The 20,415-nt window shown below is 50.7% G+C and overlaps 1 protein-coding gene across 2 annotated transcripts; it reads right to left on the reverse strand.

Moving 5' to 3' along the window:
- Window positions 1–245: 245 nt before the first annotated feature.
- On the reverse strand, window positions 246–17,135 carry PLA2G12B (phospholipase A2 group XIIB). 2 transcript variants are annotated; one of them, XM_040976088.1, is made up of 4 exons: window positions 16,925–17,135; window positions 6,144–6,232; window positions 2,576–2,741; window positions 246–407 (listed from the first exon to the last, which is right to left on the reverse strand). In XM_040976088.1, the coding sequence occupies exons 1-4, from the start codon at window positions 17,133–17,135 to the stop codon at window positions 286–288; spliced, it is 588 nt and encodes a 195-aa protein (XP_040832022.1). In that variant the 3' UTR covers window positions 246–285. The 2 variants fall into 2 exon arrangements, with proteins under 2 accessions (XP_040832022.1, XP_040832023.1); XM_040976089.1 differs by having other exon boundaries at window positions 286–404.
- Window positions 17,136–20,415: the final 3,280 nt, after the last annotated feature.

Here is a 20,415-nt window from a genome sequence, read left to right on the forward strand (position 1 = left end):
GGAACCTCACTCCCCATCAGGTCCTGGAACGCAGGGGCAGCTTGTGGTTTAGTCAGCAAGTTTCCAGGTAGGAGCAGCTGGGGTATGCAGAGCAGCACTAGAGAGCAGCCTTCAAGTCACTTCACAGCTTTTTTTCGTCAATTTCCCCTCTAAGGGATGTTCCGACAGCCCTTCCGGTCTCTTGTCTTGTGGCATCCAAACGACCGGAAGATAGCAGGGCACACCTGCCAGGCTGCTGGCTCCATGGCTGACAGTGGAGAGCCCCCGGAAGGGGCCGCCTGGCCCTCACAACTCTTCCTTCTCCTCTTCGGCACAAATGCACGCTGCCCGCTGGCTGTTCATGAAAGGCCGGCAGCCCAGAGTCCACACGGTGTTGAACACGGTGTCAGCCAGGGAGTCACAGGCTGCTTGAGAAAAAGGGAGAGAAAGGTCAGGGTTAACCGGAAGGCTGACCCCAGGGTTCCGAGAGCTCTTGAAGCAGCACAGATCCCAGGAGGGCATGATCCCAGCCAGGGCTGGGCAGGTGCTCTGCCGCTGCAGCGTTGTGGCTCTCTAGCCAGTTTATCCGATGCAGAGCAGGAGCCCAGGAACCTTCACCGTCAAGGCTTCCTCCCAGGCTGTGCTTCAGAAGGAAGCCAGAGTCAGGAGGCACAGTGGGTATTGGACCTAGGTAGTCTGATCTGGGATGCAGGTGTCTTAAGCATCCGGCTCTCTGCCCCCAATTTACGTTTAAATCCTACTTTGATGTGCACTGGTTGCTGCCTCCACCTATCATTCAGCCATAAAAAGGGAGGAGATTCCTCAACAGGAATAATCCTTGCTTGGTAGAAGACTGCACATGGTGTAACACCATGTATATGAAATGCCCTTAATGGGTGAGGCTGTAGCGATACAGTGCTTGTTGACTCGAGCTGGACAGGGAGACTTGGGGGAGTGGCTGCCGATGGCTAGGGGTTTCCTCATTGGGATGATGAAAATGTCTTGAAATGGATTGAGAGGTTCCTTGCATAATTTGGTTACCATATTTCTAAAAAGCATTTTGATTAGTGAATAGGATGTGGACTGTAGCTTCATTAAACTGACCCATCAACCAAAAGTGAGCAATCAGAGGGTTCCCAGGGACAGAAAGGAGTGGGTCAGCAACCCAACCAGGAGATAAATCAGGAGCATCCAAGGAATGCTGGAGACATAGGCCAGCCCTGAGCCACCAGACACCATGTATGTCACACCAAGACATTTGTATTGAATAATTAAGGGGGAGGAATTTTCAAGTGAGTTAGACTCTGAGTGGAGGCGATTCAGTCTGTGTGATATAAAAGTTGGCCTGGGAGGAGGCGCATTTGGGGCAGTGGTGCAGCCATCACTTGGGATGCCTGCATCTCATGTCAGGGAGCCTGGTTCAGGCCCTGACTCCTCCACATCTGTTCCAGCTTCCTGTCAGTGTGCACCCTGGCAGGCAGCAAGTGACAGCTCAAATACTCTGGTCTCTACCATCCACAATGGTAGATCCACATTGAGCTTTCGTTTGGCACAGTGATGGCTACCGGGAAGTAAACCAGCAGGTGGAAAATCCATCACTGTCTCTCTGTCTGTCTCTATCTCCCTGGCATCCAAAAAATAAAAAATGTGTGTGTGTGTGTGTGTGTGTGTCCAATAGGAAAATAGATTGGTGGGACACAGAGAATAGGTTAATCCGCACTAGCCAGGCAAGTGGGATATTAGAGACATTGAAGAAACAGACTAAGCAGACATTGCTGGGAGGACGTAACCTTAGCCCAGATAACTGCGGGCACTCGATCACTCACTGGAGATGGAGAATTGAGTGATACTTGCTCTATTTGGGCCTGTCTCAGTATTCATGTCTGTTCACCCTGGAACAGTCGCTCTGGGACTACACCCCAGACACGGAGCTGGGAGCAAGATCTGGGGTTCCTCCCATTGCCAACCTGGCCTGCCTCCTTAGACACCTGAATTTCAACCTTTGCCATCTAAAACGAGGCTAAAAGGCTATTTAGGGTTTTGGCTTCAGAAGCTTAAAGGTGAAGGACCTGTCCTGTGGTAAATTAGGGAAAAAAAAGAAATTACAGAGCAAGTTCTAGAAGAAGGGTGGATAGGCAGTGTTTAAGAACATACATTTACATGATATATACATACATTTACATGAAAAAGATTTTAAAAAGTTTATCCTGAGGAGAATAAAAAAAAAAACCACAAAGACAGAGGCTTACATCAAAGCCTAGGTGTTCTACACAGATTATTCTGAATATGGAAAAACGATTTAATAATGGAATGGATCACCCTAGTCAGCTGGGCAGTTTTCCTCCAGTATTTAAGGACAGAATTTTCTTTTCCTGGCAAAGCTTTGACACAGTCTCTGCCATCAGGAGTGAGGCCAACAGCTCATGGGCAGGACAGCAAGAACTCTGGGGCAGAAGCTCTTTGCTAGCCCCTTCTGCCCTGGAAAGAATGTTCTAGAAAAGTAGAACAGGTTCCTTCCAAGCCTTTAAGTGCAGGGGCTCTGGCTACATCTCCATGCTACAACAGGAAGAGAACTCCTGGCCCTGAAGGTGCCTACCTTCCACCTTGGAGACGAAGCCCAGACTGCGCTTGAGGTCAGAGCAGATGGAGTGGAGGCACCAGCGGAATTTGGCGTCGCAGCGATACTTGTTGGCACCACAGGTGTCATAGCAGACATCCAGCTGGTTGCAGCACTTGGTCATCGCTGGAATGCCCAGGTCCATCTGAGGAGAGTTGAAGGGAGGAGAAAGAAGGAAATGGATGCCACGTCTACCCCAAGGACCTCAGGCAACCTTGCCCGCCTTGTTTCCCAACTCCTGCCCCAGGTTCAGGTCAGCCGGGGCACAGCAGCAACTGAGAGTCACAGTGTAGGTTTTCATTGTGACTTACTAAATAGTTCAAAAAGGGGCTCTGACTCTTTTTTTGTCATATTATTATTATTATTAGATTTTAGGGATTTTTAAATTCACAGAGTACTGCAGTGATGAAAGTAGAGATCAAAAGATTAGTCCAGTGATCACCATCATGCTGGCCCCAAAAGGTAGACAAGAGAACAGACCTCTAGGACTTGTGCAGGCAATTGGAATATTAATATTTCCATGTGAGAGTTTGCTGGAGCCCAGATTCCAAGAATAAAAAGTTTAGGAAATGCAGCCTCAGTTCTGCAGGGGAACTCCAGCATTTCTCAAGGATGTTGCCATACCGCACTGTCTTCAGGGTGCATGGGGGGGGGGGGGGGGGTGTGTGTGTGTGTGTGTGTGTGTGTGTGTGTGTGTGTGTGTGTGTGTGTGTGTGTGTGTGTGTGTGTGTGTGTGTCAGGGTGCATGAGTGTGTGTGTGTGTGTGTCTTCAGGGTGCATGGGTGTGTGTGTGTGTGTTTCTAGCTGTTTAATTGGTGAGACTGGTGTTATGGTGCCTTTGGTTGAGCCACCTCCTATGACGACATTCTATGAGAGCCGCTCAAGGCCCAGCTGCTCTACTTCTGAGTCAGCTCCCTGTTAATGTCTCTGGGAAGGCAGTGGAGATGGCCCAAGTGCTTGGGCCCTGCCACCCACCCAGAAAATCTAGATGAAGCTCCACTTCCAGGTTGTGGCCTGGCCCAACCCTGATCTTTGCAGTTATTTGCAGAATGAACCAGCAATGCAAAATCTCTCTCTCGCTTGCTTTAATTCTTTCAAGCAAATAAATAAATCTTAAAAGCTTCCAAGGCAGTCATTTGACTTAGCAGTTACGTTGTCACTTGGGGAACTAGCATTTCACATTGGAGTGGCTGGCTGAGGTCCTCACTGCACTTTCTTTTTTTTTAAGATTTATTAAATAAATTTTTAAGATTTATTTTTTAATTGAAAAGCCATATATACAGAGAGGAGGAGAGACAGAGAAGAGCAGCTCTTCCATCTGCTAATTTACTCCCCAAGATGCAGCAATGGCTAGAGCTGAGCCAATCCGAAGCCAGGAGCCAGGAACTTCCTCCAGGTCTCCCACGTGGGTGCAGGGTGTGCAAGGCATGTGCAAGGCAAGGACTTTTCCTGCTAGGCTATTGTGTCGGGCCCCCTTGTTGCACTTTCAATCCAGCTCCTGGTAGTAGTGGATGATGGCTGAAACACATAAGTCCCTGCTTCCACATGGCTGGAGGTCCTGACTGAGGTCTGAGTCTTTGTTCTGGCTCATTGCTGGATGCTGCAGGTATTTGGGGAGTGGACCAGTGGAAGGAGAAACTGTCTCTGCTTTTCAGATAAAATGAAAACAGTATAGTATAAAATTTGACCTATTTATATTTAAAAGTTCTATTTGATAACTGTGTGTGACATTACATTAGTTGAGTTACCCAACTTGTACCACATTTACATTGTTTATAGAATCGCATTGTTCAGGGGTCCTTAGCAGTTCTCGTATTTGAACTTTCATCCTAAGATCACCTAAAGCAACACAAGAGCATTCTTAGTTTAAAACACTATAGTCGATTCCACGAAGAGATAAAAAGCTTTTTGCTCTGTGATTCGGGGCGAATCCCACCATCCCACACCTGAAGTGAACTGTGGTACCTACCTCTTGGCCTCTGCCACATGGAATACAGCACAGGCAGCCCTGACTGGCTGCCATTCACTTGGCAGACCCTGGGCATTCTGGAACAGGTACTAAATGAGAGGGGGCAGACCTTTTCTGTAACTCTTAACCAATTTGAAGTAAGATACTTGTCAGCCAAACACAGGTGTTCTCCGTAACATAGTATGTATTTGCAAAAATAGCCTTCCTTCTATGTTCATGTTGATGTTTGGGGGCAAGGCTGGGCACACAGCCACACAGTGCCCAAGAGCAGTACATTTAAGGGGGCTCCTTCCCCCATGAAATAAGAGATTCATATATTTTTTTTAAAATCCAACCAAAAGCGTGTTTTTCTAACAAAATCAATATATTAAGACAACTGTGACAGATGGGACAAAATAGTCTTGGAAAAAAAAAAAGAGGATTCTAAAATGCCACAGAGGCCAATTGTTTGACAAAGAGGCAGTGTGATGTGGCGGAGCTGGGCGAGAGGGGCGGGTAGTCAATAAGCCCAGGAAACCTTGTTCCCACCTCTCTGTCTCTGCAGACCTGCACAATTATTCTAACCTGGAGAGCGGGTACACATGTCCAACAAGTGTGCCAGCTTCCCCTGTATCAGCAACTCATTGGGGACTAGCAAGGAGGAGATGCCATGATGGCTGTGTGAGAATTAAACCCCATGTGGAGGCACCAGGAAACCTCACACACACCAAACCCTGGCCAGACTGCATGCCATTTGTAAACAGGGGTCACCTCCTCAAGGGAACTTCAGGCCATGGGAGAGGCTTGCTCTTCCCCTACCTCTACCCACCCTGTTGTCTCCCTACAGGTGTTTCTCTGGCCTCTGATGGGGTGTCTCACACTCCCAAGTGAATACATTCTCTTGCTTTAAGTAATTCTTGCTCTCCTTGTCACACTGTAATTATGCCTCCACTAATTGGATGTACAAGTAGCATGGAGTCTGGGTAAGGTTTAATGTGTGTGAGGTTTTCTGGGAGCTGCCTGGCACCTCCAGGTGTCCCTTATAGGTGACCACAGCTCATCAGGTCACTGATGAAGTGCAAGTGCATCCTGGGCCAGTGGGCAAATTGAAGTGACATGCCAGGGGGTGGAGTTACCTGTGGGGCTGCAAAGACAGGAGGTTTTGGGACACCCTCCCATTTTTTTTTTTTATCCCTGGCTAAACTCCCTCCATACCAAGTAGAGGATAAGTGGGCAGTCGTGTGTAACATAAACCCTCCCTCCCCACCTGCGGAAGTCAGGATGCTGCAACCGTGGTTCCTGAGGGCCAGGCTGAGCCTGCACCAGCCCAGCCCTGGATTGGTCCACTTAGTTAAAGAATGAAGTTGTAGGCTTAACCAAGGTTTGTGGTGGTGATGTCACCATTTTGATTCAATATCAGAGGCTCAGCAAAGAAATGGGTATCTTCTTTAAAAATCCTCTCCTTTCCTTCATGTTCACTTTAAACTGCCAAGACCATCGGCTCATCCAGACCCCATAAATGGTCACCACCATCACTGGGGACTCAAGTGACGCTTAGTCAGAAGCAGCCAACCAGGAGGACAGTGAGGCCATGCATACACTTTCTGGTACCTTGAGACCCAGGAAATGGGAGCTGCAGCCGTTGGGCTCCTGAGGCTTGTAGCCCGGTCTGGGCATCGGTGCCTTTCCTAGCAGGGAGGAAGAGAGGGAAGAAGCAGGAAGTGGGGTTAGAGATCAAGCATCTGGGAACATACATAAAATGAAAACTGGCTAAAAGCATTGTGCGTTTCCTCATCAGATAGTCACATCCAAATGATGCAGTCACAATGATGGCCTCATAAAAACATCATAACTTGCATGCCATTTTGACACTTGCAGACACAAAGGCCTTCCTGAGCACTTGGGTCCTAACAGTTCCAACACTGTGCAAGAACGTCATCTTGAAGATCAGACCCATGGAAAAACGCACTGTGGCTCACCGTTTCTTAGTCCTCCCAGTACTTGAGGACCACCCAGCACTCACAGAACAAGCAGACCTCCACCTGGTCACATGCTGCAGGAACTAGAGTCTTAACAGCACTGCAGCAGTGCTTAGCCTGGACCGGAAGGAAGGTTAGCAAGATTCTGTAGAAGCAGATGAAGTCCTGTCTACCAAAGAAGCAAGGCAAAAGTCCTGGTGAAACTCTTAGGCTTCTATATCGTAGAACCAAGCAGAAACAGTCAGAAAAACTTTGATTGCCATGGTGTAGCTTTTGAGTTATTTTTAGGAGCTTGCTAATGTGTGGAGAGAAGTGATGTCAGCTGTTCTCAATGGTAGTCACCATAGTCGAAGGCAACCTTAGGACACAGGTCTGCAGGAGGGGGCATTTGAGTTTTCCTTTCCTTTCCTTTCCCTTTCCTTTCCCTTTCCTTTCCTTTTTCCTTTCCTTTCCCTTTCCTTTCCTTTCCTTTCCTTTCCTTTCCTTTCCTTTCCTTTCCTTTCCTTTCCTTTCCTTTCCTTTCCTTTCCTTTCCTTTCCTTTCCTTTCCTTTCTCCTTTCCTTTCTCCTTTCCTTTCTCCTTTCCTTTTTCCTTTCCTTTCCTTTCCTTTATTTAAGGGGTTGGCACAGTGCCTCAATAGGCTAATCCTCCACCTTCAAGTGCTGGTATCCCATATGGGCACTACTTCACGTCCAGTTCACCTTTCGATTCACCTGTGTCTATGGCCTGGGAAAACAGTGGCGGAAGGCTCAAGTGTTTGGGCCTCTGTGCTGGCATGGAAGACCCAGAACTAGTTCTTGGCTCCTGGCTTTGGATTGACTTGACTCTGGCTGTTGGTGGCTATCTGGGGAATGAACCATTCGATGGAAGATCTTTCGTCTTTTCTCTCTCTAAATCTGCCTTTCCAATACAAAGTAAATAAATCTTTTTAAAAATATTCATTTATTTGAAAGGTGGAGTAACAGGGAAGGAGGAAGACAGAGAAAATTTTTTATGCTTGCTCACTCCCAAAGTGTCTACAAGAGCCAGCGCTGGTCAAAGCAGGAGCCAGGACCCACATCCCAGGCCCTGACCATCACCTGCTGTCCCCCAGGCGCCCAGCAGCAACCTGGGTCATAAGCACAGAGCCGTAGGAACATGAACTGCAACTCCAGCCACCTGCCCCATGCCACAGGTGGTTCATCCCTTTATCCAGATGCAAGGGACAAAGAGAGGTTACAGGACTTGCCAAAGGTCATGCAGGAAGTGAGGGAAGCAGGGCAGCCATTCAGACGTCCTGTTTGTCTCCAGAGCTCAGGCCTTTTTCCACTTCCCCATCTCTTTTGAGAACACGATGACCTAGCACCATGATTGAATAAACATGCTGAGAATCGAGCCTCAGGAGAGGTGCTGCAAATTCTTTTTTCTTCCTTTAATCTTATACCAGGTATTTATTTTTAATTATTTTATATGAAATATTTAAGAAATGGAGGAAAGCAAACACCCAGGTACCTACTACTCAAACAGACTAAATGCTAACATTTGCCAACTCCCAGCAATATTTTTTGTGTGTACTGAACAGTTAAACACAGAGCTCCTTTGCACTGCCTCATTCTGTTCCTTAGAATGATCAGTCCTCCCACCCACCCCACCTCCAGAACCCAGGCACAGGCCAGCTCTCACGTATTTAGGTCTTCCTTTATGGCCATTAAGAGAGTCATTTTTCCTATGCATGTATTATATCTCCTATAAATCTGTTATTTGTATCTTATTAGCCAATTTAGACTATCTCCTAAGACCACAAACATAAGCATCACGAAGCTGGTATGGTAAGCCTCCACTTCTCTGGAACACAGTCTGGTTTGGGCTTCTTGCCCTGCCAACCCCAGGGTGTGGCGCTGGCTCTCATAGTCCATGATGGCCTACAGCATCGGTGGAAGGAGTTATTCCATCTGTCACTTCTTACTCACCTTATATCCACACCTAGTAGCGAAGTGGGCAAGAAGGGGAAGGCTTTACCCCCTGGGGGCAGCCAGGCACCTGGCTGAAAGCTGCGACCAGGGGCTTAAAGCTGAGCAGGAGGGGAAGAGAGGAGCTCAGGCCATTTGCTGGTGTGCCCTATGTGTGGTCCGGGAGCACCCAGGACTCTCGCCTCCTGGTATCCAGCCTGTGTCCCACAATACCAGCTCCAACTGTTCTGTGTGACCCAGAGGCTGTGGTGGGAGTGGAGCTGAGCTACCTGCCCAGTTTAGCCAGCAGACATCTGTCTGGGCCCTCCCTCTCTCTCCTCTTACCCCCTTTGGGGGACCCTGGAGCTTGGACAGCCTGTGGAGAGGTATCTGCCGGAGCCATGTACATGAGAGGAACATCTGCAGCCCCACTCACTTCTTCAGGGGTGGCAGATCCATGGCTGTGAGGGCACCATGGCCTCAGGAGAAACCTGAGCCCAGAAATGGTGTGATACAATGTGTATCATGTTATGCTTTGGAGTAACTTGTTTTTTAGTCAACATATAACTATGCCAGTTGCCATTATAACTGGATATCCCCTGCTCTCTCTCTTTAAAGATTTTTTTTTCCTTTTGTTTATTTATTTGAAAGTCAGAGTTATAGAAGAAAGGAGAAACAGAGAAATCCTCCAATAGCTGGTTTACTCCCCAAATAGCTACAATGGCCAGAGCTGAGCCGATCCAAAGCCAATCCGCATCCAAGTCAGGAGCTTCTTCTGGGTCCCCCCCATGGGTGAAGGGGCCACTGCTTTCCCAGCCCATAACAGAGGGCTGGCTGGGAAGTGGAGCAGCTGGAACTCAAATTATGCCCACATGGTGGCCAGCATTAAAGGTGGCCACCATTCTAAGCCGCCATGGCACCATGTCCCCTCTCCCCTAGTCTCTCTCTCTCTCTCAGTTGCATTTGACAGGCAGAAAGACACAAACACACTGGGTCTCTGATCCTTGTCCGGCTCAGGAAACTCCCAGCAGGCCACACTCCGGCGGTGCGGGAATTCCCTTCCCTTAGCTGTGACAGGAGTGCCTGGGGCAGGGATTACTTCCAAGGTGTTCCGTGCTCCCTCTGCAGCCCCAGTAAGTCATCTGACTCCCTAGGAATATTGGGTGGAGTGTTGCTGCACTCCTTCCCCACATGCCAAGAAGCTCACTGGGCTCTAAGCTTTATGCAGGTGGTTTGGTTCCAGCCCAGTTCTTCTCATTGTGTGCTATTTGTGGCATAGCACGCTAAGCCACCTTCTGGGACCACCACATCCCATATGCTAGTGGCTGACCTTGAGCCCTGCCTCAACTTTCAACCCAGCTCTGACTAACACACATTCTGGGAGGTGGCAGGTGATGATCCAAGGACTTGGGTCCCTGCCACCCACGCGGGGGACCAGGAGGGAGCACCTGGCTTCTTGGCTTTGGGCAAATACAGCCTGACTACTGGAAACATTTGGAGAATGAACCAGAAGATAGAAGCGCATGCTCTCGCTCTGGCTCTCTCTTATACACACACATAGCTTTTCAGATTTAAAAAAAAAAAAAAAAGAAAAAAACTTTAAAAATAAGCGAAGCCCATTCCTCAGTCCCTGGAGATTCCGCATGTCCCAAACTCAAACTAGCGCCTACTCTTCACTTGGGATCTGAATTTCTTCATTTTGTGGAACTTGAAGTCTTCCATTGTCAGTAGCTGACCCCTCCTCTCCGCCCTGCCCGCCTCCACCACACATCCTATCTGCAGTTTGTCATTTGTTGGTTCCAGGTGTCTAGACTGTGGTCCTGCACAGTCTAGAACTACTGAATGAAAAACCCCAGAAACATACGATTTCTGAGTTTTCAGTGGTGAGTTGCCTGAGCAGTGTGAAGCGATCTTGTGCCCTCTGGCCCTGCCCAGCCCAGGTGACTCATCCTTGGGATCCACGTTGTGCGTGGCGTCCGCCCAGGAGTCAGCTAGTGGACGCTCTGCTTATCAGCGGGACTGCCTCGGTGCTGTGGGCGGGGCTCTCCCATGGGGTTCTGTAGTACCCACTGAGGGTGCAGGAATGGGTCCCCTGGGGATAGTGGGGACCCCATATTTCACTCTAGCGTGTATGCATGTGTGTGTGTAAAAGCTGTTTTCTTTCCTCTCAGTTGATCTTGTTATTTGTAATGGGGAGACACTGTGTCTATTTTACGGAGTCTGATTCTTGAGAATTATGGTTTATAATTGATGCTCTACTAACCTATGGTGTGTGTGTGTGAGTGAGAGAGACTAGGACTGGGAAATACGTAGAGTGTATTAGAGGTGTACACATATGAAGATGACCGCACTATGCCACGTGATTAAATGTCTCTTAGAGATCTTACTGATAGTGGGCTTTTTCCTTTGTGCCTGTGCTACCTTCATGGAGATCAGCCCAGGGCATCAGGTTTGCTGGATTTTTGTAACACTTTGCTGACGAGGCATCTGCGTCCGTGTGCTTTCCTGGGTCACCCTCTGCTGTTTTGGCACTTCCCAACTCCCAGGAGAAAAAGCTCTAATATTTTAGCTGATCAGTGGAATTCCCTATCCAATCTACTTTTGGGGATGCTGTTAAAAATTTACATTTTAATTTATATGGACACATTAAGAATTGTGCATTCTTATAAAGTACAGGATAAAGGAGGGGTTTTTAAAATATAGTCAATTTTTTTAAATATTCATAGGAAATGACATTTGAATTGTTCAGTTATTAGAAAAAAGGTGTGACAGTGTGCATCTGGGCAGTCTACAGCCTCAGCTCAGAGGGGAGCAGTTTATAGGCTGGGGTTTAAGTCCGGACCGAAGCACCTTCCTAAACCTACAGATGAGTTTTACTTCCACGCTGGGGCTGTTCGGAGAAGGGGTTGATGAGTGGATCTTGGGCCCCAGGGTCTGGCAGAGATGGCCCCAGAGCCACGTCCACTGCCCATGTGTTGCATGTAGCCTGCCAGCTAAAAAATGGTTTTTATATTTCTCAATGGTTATCATCCAGGATGACGATAATACTTATAACATGTGAAAATTTTATGAAAGTCAAATTTCAGCATCCACAAAAAAATCTGTATGGAACCAAGCCATAGCCATTTATTATGTGTTAACTCTAACTGCTTTCCCAGACCAAGCAGCTGAATGTTGTCAGTATCATGATGGGAGAATGGTTTTCTAATCAAGACATAAAATTCAGAAGCCATAAAGAGACTGACAGATTTGATCTTATAAAATGCAGCAGCAGCAACACAGAAAAAGCACAAAGAGAGAGGGATGATTTAGCCATGAAACTCAAGACTCAACCCTCCAGCCAGGGTGGCACCCAGCCTCTGGCCCTCTCTAGGGTTTGCCTGGCTCTGTGTCCAAGGTCAAAGGGCTCCCTGCAAGGTGCGCCCATCCTCCCTACCCGGCGGGCTCCTCCAAGGTGCTGAGAGTCAGCGAACTGGGCTGGAGACGTGTCTCTGGCTCCTTGCAGAGACTCAGACCCCACATCCGAAACACATCAGCGGAGCCCAGCAGACCCTGCAACTCACCGGTGGCAATGAACTCTGATTCAGTTGCTAAAACAGACTTGACTGCATGGGCTGAGGGATCCACTTGTTCTGGTTTACCTGACATTGTCCCTTTGTTAGTTCTCAAAGTCCCACCACTCTCGAACCCATCTCTCCTGCTTCAGACATAGAGGGTGGGAGCTTTGTCACCCCAGCAGAGAGCCAATCTATAGGCTTCTAAGTCCACGCTCTTTTTTTTTTTTTTTTCTCTCCCAGTGGGTCATGGATTGCCTTAAAGATCTGAGGGAGGCTGTGAAATCTCTCCTTCAGAGAAATACAAACTCCAATATTCATAACATCTTGCTCTAAATTTTTAAGTGAATAACTCCCTCATTCCCCGTTTTTTTAAATGTAAAAAAAAAATGTGACAGATACGTTAACGATCAGCCTATTCTAAAAAATCTGGACAAATGATAAGATTCAATCATACTAATGAGCATGTCTGCCACCACCAACTTTTTTTCTTTTCATTTTCTTTAATTTGCATCAAACCAGCAAGCTGAGCATTTTTGGCATTCTGAGCAGCTGCAGAGCATTCGCAGAGCACAGACAAGGCCAGGCCCTTCTATTTGCAAAGCACACATCTCTTAAGGAGTTAATATTCAGAAGCAGTTAAGGAACTTAATAGCAAGAAAGCAGGCAGCAGTATTTTTACGTGGCCCAAGGGCCTCAGAGAGAGGAACGCGGATACGTGAGCACGGGTCGGCGTCTTTAGTCACCAGCCGAATGCAAAGCCATGCTGCGTGCGCGCTCGCCTCACACCTGAGAATAGCTACTTTCATTTTAAGAATAAATTTTTTATGGGACCCGGCACAATGGCCTAGCAGCTAAAGTCCTCACCTTGAACACACCAGGATCCCATATGGACACCGGTTCTAATCCCAGCAGCTCTACTTCCCACCCAGCTCCCTGCTTGTGACCTGGGAAAGCAGTCAAGGACAGCCAGAGGTCTTGGAACTCTGCACCCATGTGGGAGACCTGGAGGAGGTTCCTGGCTCCTGGCTTTGGATCGGCACAGCACCAGCCATTGCAGCCACTTGGGAATGAGTCAACAGATGAAAGATCTTCCTCTCTGTCTCTCCTCCTCGCTGTATATCTGTCTGACTTTGCAATAAAAATAAAATCTCAAAAAATTTTTTTTCAAATTTAAAAGGCAGAGTTACAGTGAGGAGAGACAGATCTTGCACCTGTTAGCTCAATCCCCAAGTGAATGCAGTGGCCAAAATGAGGCTAATCTGGAGCCAGGAGCTTCCTCCAGGTCTCCCATGTGGGTGCAGGGGCCCAAGCACCTGCTTTCCCAGGCACATTAGCAGTGAGCCAGGTAGCAAGTGGAACAGCTGAGGCTTATATTGGTGCCGATAATGGACTTCAGCACTGCAGATGGAGGCCCAGTTAGCTATGCCAAAGTGCCAGTCTCTAAAATGGCTATTTTCAAAGAGACAAAAATAAGAGATATTGGAAAGAACATGAAGAAAAATCCTTGCACACTGGATGGAAATGGAAATGAACACAGCCATTTTGGGAACAGTGTAGCAGTTCCTTAAAGAATAAATACATAAAAGGAAAAAGAAAAATTAGAACCAGCCACTGATCCAGCAGTCTCACTGTTGCACTACTGCATGCATTTCCGAAGGAATTGAAACCGTGTGTTGAAGGGTACCTGCACTCTCCTCACGCCTAACAGCCGTGTTATGGAACCCACCTATCAACTGATGCTGGAATCAAGATGGGAACTGAGACACGATGGAATTCTGAGCCACAAAAGATTGAAATCCTGTCATGTGCTGCACAGTGGTTTAACTGGAAGGCATTGTTCTAAATGAAGTAAGCTAGAAAGACAAATACCATGTGATCTCACTTATACGTGCTTAGCACGTGGACTTGATGGAAAGGGTAGGCAGGTGGTTACCAGGGGCGGGGGAGCAGATGGGGAGATGCTGAGCAAAGAGCTGGAGGTCTCCATCAGCCTGGAGCAGGCCTTAGTGTCCTGGTGCCTAGTGATCACGGTTCGTAATGTAATGTGTACTTCAAAATGGCTGAAGGAAGAGATTCTGAAAGTCCCGGCTATAGGAAAACAGGGCTGGACGCTGCTGGGAAAGCCTAGGGTCACGTTCCAGCTCTGCCCTGGATTCTGGTATCCTGCCAACGCAAGCTGGCGGGCAACAGATGCCAGAGCGAGTAGCTGAGCCGCTGCCACCCATGTGGGAGACCTAGACTCAGTTCCCAGCTCCCAAAGGATTCCTAGAATTTGGGAAGGGACTCCGTGGATGGGCGATCCCCTCCTCCGCCCTCATCTTCTCTGTACTTGGTGTTTTTCTTTCATGGGTGGTCGGTAAATCTAACACTCTTTCTGACTGTCGCTTATAAAAGCATGCTAGTTGGTGATGATGGACATGCTCTTTAATGCGATTAATCTTATTTGTCCACTCAAATTTTTAAAAACAGGCTGATAATTAAGGTATCTGTCAGGTGCATTTTTTTCTCAGAACTAAACTCTGTTCCTCAAATCACAGAGCGTGCTCACCAGCCCTGGGGGTGCCAGCGTTTCCTCTAAAGTTGAGAAAGATACGGAAGACCCTACACTTTGCTGGCCAGTTGGCCAGGCTGTGGAAACTGCCTCCAGGTGACCCCTAGCCAGCGAGACTGTCCCCAGACTCAAACTCCACTCCACAACCCCCCGCCCTCCGTTTCCGGTGATCCCAAACTCCCATAGCCTGGTCAAAGTGCACCTGCCGGGAGCGCGGCCCAGGGGACGGCACAGCTCCAGGCCGAGCTAGTGCGCGGCGGGAAGGGGCAGCATGTCTGCTCCTCTCCTGCGCCCTGTCCTGTTCCCAGCCCGCTCTCTGACCAGTGCAGACTTGGAACGTCGCCATCAGAACCTCAACCGACTACAGGTGGACCAGCATTTGTGCTGGGAGGAACTGTGGCAGGCTGAACACGACTGTAGACCCCTTTTACTATCCCCTCAATGACACAGCCTCGCCCTGCTCGCTTAGCACGTGCGTTGTGTCCCGTGTGACAGGCACTCTAGGCAGAAAACGCGGCTGCATTGTAGTAAGGGACTTGAGCCTCCCTAGGTGCTGGCATCTTGGTGATTCCTAGCACTTGTTCCCCTGGTGAACCCTCAGGGTGCATGGTAGTGGGCGGCAAGAGTCAGGCACTGAGCCTTTTCCTAGTTCGTTTATGCCACCTTCTTGCAAAAGGCCTTGATATTTGAAACAGCTTTTTCTCAAAGGAAGGCGGCTTCACCCCAACCTCGACCTCCACGCCAGCCCCCAGCTTCAGTTGCGGGGCCACCTGATGCGTATTCTTCGAAATGCAAATTTTGACTCCACCCCCTAGACCTGCCAATCAGAAACCCTAGAGGGTGGGACCTGCAATCTGTTTTAATTGAAAAAAGACCTGTGCAGCCCCAGCCTCACACCCAGCATGAGCTACACAGCCAAGCGCAGACACACTGTTACTGGTGGGGTCGGCGTTCTGAGCTGGCCTGAGAAGACACTGGCTTGGTGTGGGAAGGGCCTGCAGGCTCTCTGGGAGCCACAGGTAACGAGACCTAACCCCCACTTCTGCAGATCCCCAGGCCCCTTAGGCATCCCATGGACAGGAGCTATTTGCCTTTGGTTGCTCTGTTGACCAGCCCCTCCCCCAACTGCCTGCCAGGCCTTGCAGCTACAATTTGTACAAATCTTTACTCGGAAGGGGAGGGTTTAATCTCTGATTTGAAAAAAAAAAAGGAAAAAAAAAATCCCTGCTGTTGACTGTTGGCAAAACCACAGGTATTAGTCATGTAGCCCTAGGAAAGAAAAGACACCTGTGACCATTCAACACCTGCCACTGAGGCAAGCCACTTCTCTGCCCATCCGTGCAAACTGGGATATAGGGGTCTGCACTGAGCCCACCCACCCTGGACAACCTCGTGGCTCCGGGGACCCAGGGCGAGGGGGCCTTAGTTAACGGACTGCCTACCAGGCTTTTACAGGGAGGGGAGTATGGATTTCCATGTGTCCTATGTGATCTTAGAGCGTGTGGTTTACTGCTATCTCCCAGTTGCTCTTCTGTCTCCACCCACACAGTCCCCCTATGTGTGTAAGGGGCACTATTTCCGTCTTTAAAGATTAAAAGGGGGAGAGTGCGGAGGAGAGGGGCAGGGGCATGGCTCTCATGGATCCCACAGCCAAGTGTGTTGAAAAAGTGCCTCTCGGGCTCACCTGGCTCGCCCTGTGTCATGGGGAGCAGTGGGAGAAGGCAACCCCCCTCCGGTGCTGGTGGGTCTGAGCTGTGGCAGCGTGGCCCCCACAGGAGCCCAACAGGGAGAGAAGCCCCAGGGGCTCGGAGGGCTCCTGGGGGCAGGCGGGAGGACCTGCGCTTTCCCAGGGGCAGCGCTCGAATCAGCTCGCCACTCCACAGCTGCTCCCATCCACCTCTGGAGTGCAGGTTGGCAGGTGGCTTCAGGGGACCCTAGCAGGCAACAAGCGGCCCGGCCAAGTTGATGCCCCTCAAAGACCCAGGGAGCCTGGAGGCGCTGGGAGCACTCAGTATGACCCTGGCAGGCCTAGTGTGGGGAGCCACTGCAGAAGGTTCCTCTTGGTTTCTAACCCTGGGTGGCCACCCATAGCTCCTCCAGGCCCTCTACTACCTCCCGTGGGGCTGCTGCCCCCCACTCCCCGCACCTGCTTCCCCCAACACAGGTGCACGGCCTCTCAAAGGTTCCTCCTTGGCCACATAGAGGAGGCCAGCTGGCATCTGAGTAAGCCACATCCCAGACACTCCATGAGAGCCACCTGTCCCCACACCTCTGCGGTTCGCCTGGGCACCCCAACAGTGTTACAGCCCTGGATAACCGGCGGTGACCCGGGCCCCGCCCCGCCCTGGAGGGCAACTGCACTCACCGTACCGGCACCGGTACTGACAGATGCCGTTCTTGCCCCCCAGCAGCTCCAGAAAGGAGTCGAAGTAGCTGTTGACGGACTCGAAGCCGCCCCGGAGGTGCCGCAGGCCCCAGTCCGAGTAGGATTCCTCGGCGGCCTCCTCGGGGCCCGGAGGAACCTGCCCTCCGCCCAGGCCGAGCCACAGCAACAGGCAGCCGGCGGCCAGCCTCATCGTGCCGCCGGGTCGTGGGGTAGGTGCCCAGTGCCCTGGTCGTCGTCCTCGTCCAGGGGCGGTGGGGAAGGGCGGCCGCCGCAGGTGTCGCCAGAAGCGCGGGCTGGGGGACGCAGCCCACCGGGCCGGATGTGGAACGGCCCAGGGCAGGGATTATCGGGGCCCTGCTCAGCCCGTGCGTTCCCACAGGTGGACTTTAAACGCGGCTCAGGAGGCCGGGGTGAGGTCACAGCGATTACACAGGGGGCAAAGGTGAGGCGGTGGGGAGGGGGCGCTTCCTTCCTCAGGCAGGCACAGGCCTACGGGAGGCCACCTTGCACTGGCCCCAGACCCCGCAGCTGGCTCCCCTTGTTCCAGCCACACCCCTCCAGTCCTGGCACCTGGGACAGGCTCAGCAAGTGCATGTGCAGGCCTAGGGCAGCCCCAGCTGTGGGGGTCGCTGGGCCACCCTCACCCACCCAGTCCCAGAGCCCTGTGGTACATACACGTGTGTGACTTGGAAAGTCAGGTTTCAGGCCCAGCTCGTGCCCAGGGTCCCTGCTCGGCCCTCTACACTTAGATGCCCTTGAAAGTGGCAGTGCTGCCAAGATGGAGGAATCCCCCGTGGGGGGAGGGTATGGGGGGAGGTTGGGGGAATCCCAGAGCCTGTGAAACAGTGTCACATAATGCAATGTAATTAATAATAATAATAATAAAAAGTGGCAGTGCTGACACTGCTTGGCCCTGGGTTCCGGAGGGTCTCTGGGGCTCAGAGCAGCCTGGGGTCTTGAGGTCACAGAGAGGGGAGTGAGTGTTCAGGTTTCAAGGTTGTTGATTCTGGTCTGGAGCGCTGGCCTCACTTGCGGTTGGTAGTTGGTTTTTACCCTGCTGAAGGGGTCCCATCAGGAGTATGGTACCCCATCACCTTTATGAGAGACACACACACACCCATCTGGTGCTTCACTTCTGCAAATTCCCACAAGAGCCAGCCCTGGGCTGGACCAAAGCACGGTGATGCAGGAACTGGGTCCCAAGCTTCCCCTTCCCCACCTTAACCAGAGGGTGATGCCTGCAGCTGTCGGGGCTCCCCAGGGTGCATATCAGCAGGAACCTGTCAACTCCCTTAGCCCCACCCTGGTGGCAAGCAGGCCACTAGGCCATGCACCTGCTCCTGCACATGCTCCCAGCCTGGATGAGAGATGTGGTCTCTGAAGATGCTGAGTCCAGGTGGACTGTGGTTGGTGCCCCAGGGCTTTTTGCAGACTGCTTGCACACCCACATATGTTCACGCGCGCGCACACACACACACACATACTCTCTACATCAGTTGGACATACATTCCCATTGCTGTTGCCTCACTGATTCGAGGGAGGTGGACAGGCTGGAGCCGTCCAGCAGGGTGGGCCCGGGAGAGGTTCAGGTTGCAGGAACCGGGAAGTTTCTTTGCAATCACAGGGGAGAAGCAAGGTTGTAGACACTGGCTAGCAGGCTGGAGCCCTGCAGGGGACTTTACTGTGTAAGGGGGGAATAGTGAAACCTAAGTAACAAGCCTACATCTTCCTATTGCTGACACTTCATGTGATCCCATACGCCATCTCCTGCTTGGGCCTGAGGTTTTTCTGACTCACCTGTGGATATATTGATGAGGTCATCAGAGTTCATAATTCTGACACCTTGATTTTCAGTCAAACCAGTCTGAAGTGAGGTCACTTGCTCTTGGCAAATAAATACAAGGTGACAAGTTATGTTTGATTCTGTTTAGTTTCAGAAGGAACTTTTTGCTGATGTGGTAGCTGCTGGAATTATTAATATTGTTTTCACCCCATTTCTTGCGTACTTGAAAATTTTGTTTTTGCGGTGAAACATGTGTTTCCTTTTGTGGCCGTCTTTCAGCACAGTGCGTGGTGTTCAGGACAGTAATACAGGGTGGTACAGCTACCCCCCCCCACAAACATCATCACCTCAAGCTGCAGTCACCTTCCTAACAGCAATTCTTCCTCCTCCCACGGATCCTGAGAAGTTATTGTACTTAGGCTTTTTTTTTCTCATTATAATTGATATTTATTGGGAAAGCAGAAAGAGATGTCCCCTGTGTTGATTGCCTCCCCCGGTGTCCCCAAAGAGCCAGGGCTGAGCTGGACTGAAGCCAGGAGCTGGTGATGCCCTCTGGGGTCTCCCAGTGGGTGACAGGCACCCAAGTACTTGCACAGTTGCCTATGGCTTCCTGGGGTGTGGCAGAAAGCTGGGATGGGAAATGCAGCTGGGCCTTGTGATCTAGCTGCAGGTGAGGCCACAGCTGGGTCTTGAACCCATGGCACTGTGGTCCGGCTGCAGGTGAGGCCACAGCCGGGTCTTGAACCCATGGCACTGTGGTCTAGCTGCAGGTGAGGCCACAGCTGGGTCTTGAACCCATGGCACTGTGGTCCGGCTGCAGCTGAGGCCACAGCTGGGTCTTGAACCCATGGCACTGTGGTCCGGCTGCAGGTGTCCCCAGGCCGCAGCCAGGTCTTGAACCTATGGCACTGTGGTCCGGCTGCAGCTGAGGCCACAGCTGGGTCTTGAACCCATGGCACTGTGGTCTGGCTGCAGGTGAGGCCACAGCTGGGTCTTGAACCCATGGCACTGTGGTCCGGCTGCAGGTGTCCCCAGGCCGCAGCCGGGTCTTGAACCCATGGCACTGTGGTCCGGCTGCAGGTATACCCAGGCCACAGCTGAGCTCCTGGGCCAACTGCTGCTGTTCTCTGCGCCGTGCGTTTGTCTGTCCCAGGTTCATCAACTGTGTGGCTCCTGGAGCAAGTGTTCTTTGGTGTCAGGTTTCCCGGTACACCCTGGCTAGGGCTGCTGTGATGATGCAAACACCTGCCCAAGCCCGCCTCTCAGTTCCCAGAGGTATCTTCCTGGGACTGGCTTGGCTGGATCCTACTGTGGGTGTGCCTCGCAGGGGGCTGCCCTATGTGCACACCTGGCAGGAATGTACTAGGGTCCCAGTTGCTCATGTCGACACTTCACTATTAGTTATTTATTTTGCCTGGAAGTCTGAGTCCGACAGAAAGGGGGATGGGGATACACATCTATCTGTTGGTTCACTCCCCAAATGGCTGGCTACAACAGCCAGAGCTGAGCTGATCTGGAGCTAGAAGCTTCCTTCAGATGTCCCCCATACCAGGGTGCAGGGTGCCAAGACTTTGCACCATCCTCTGCAACTTTCCTAGGCCATAGCAGGAAGCTGGATTGAAAGTGGGGCACCGGGCGCTCGCTGCAGGTAAAGGATTAGCTTGCTAGGCCACTGTGCCGTATCCAA

This window comes from Ochotona curzoniae, unplaced genomic scaffold (genome assembly GCF_017591425.1).
Source record: "Ochotona curzoniae isolate NIBS_2020 unplaced genomic scaffold, NIBS_Ocur_1.0 contig_2692, whole genome shotgun sequence".
In the NCBI taxonomy this organism is placed as follows: Eukaryota; Metazoa; Chordata; class Mammalia; order Lagomorpha; family Ochotonidae; genus Ochotona; species Ochotona curzoniae.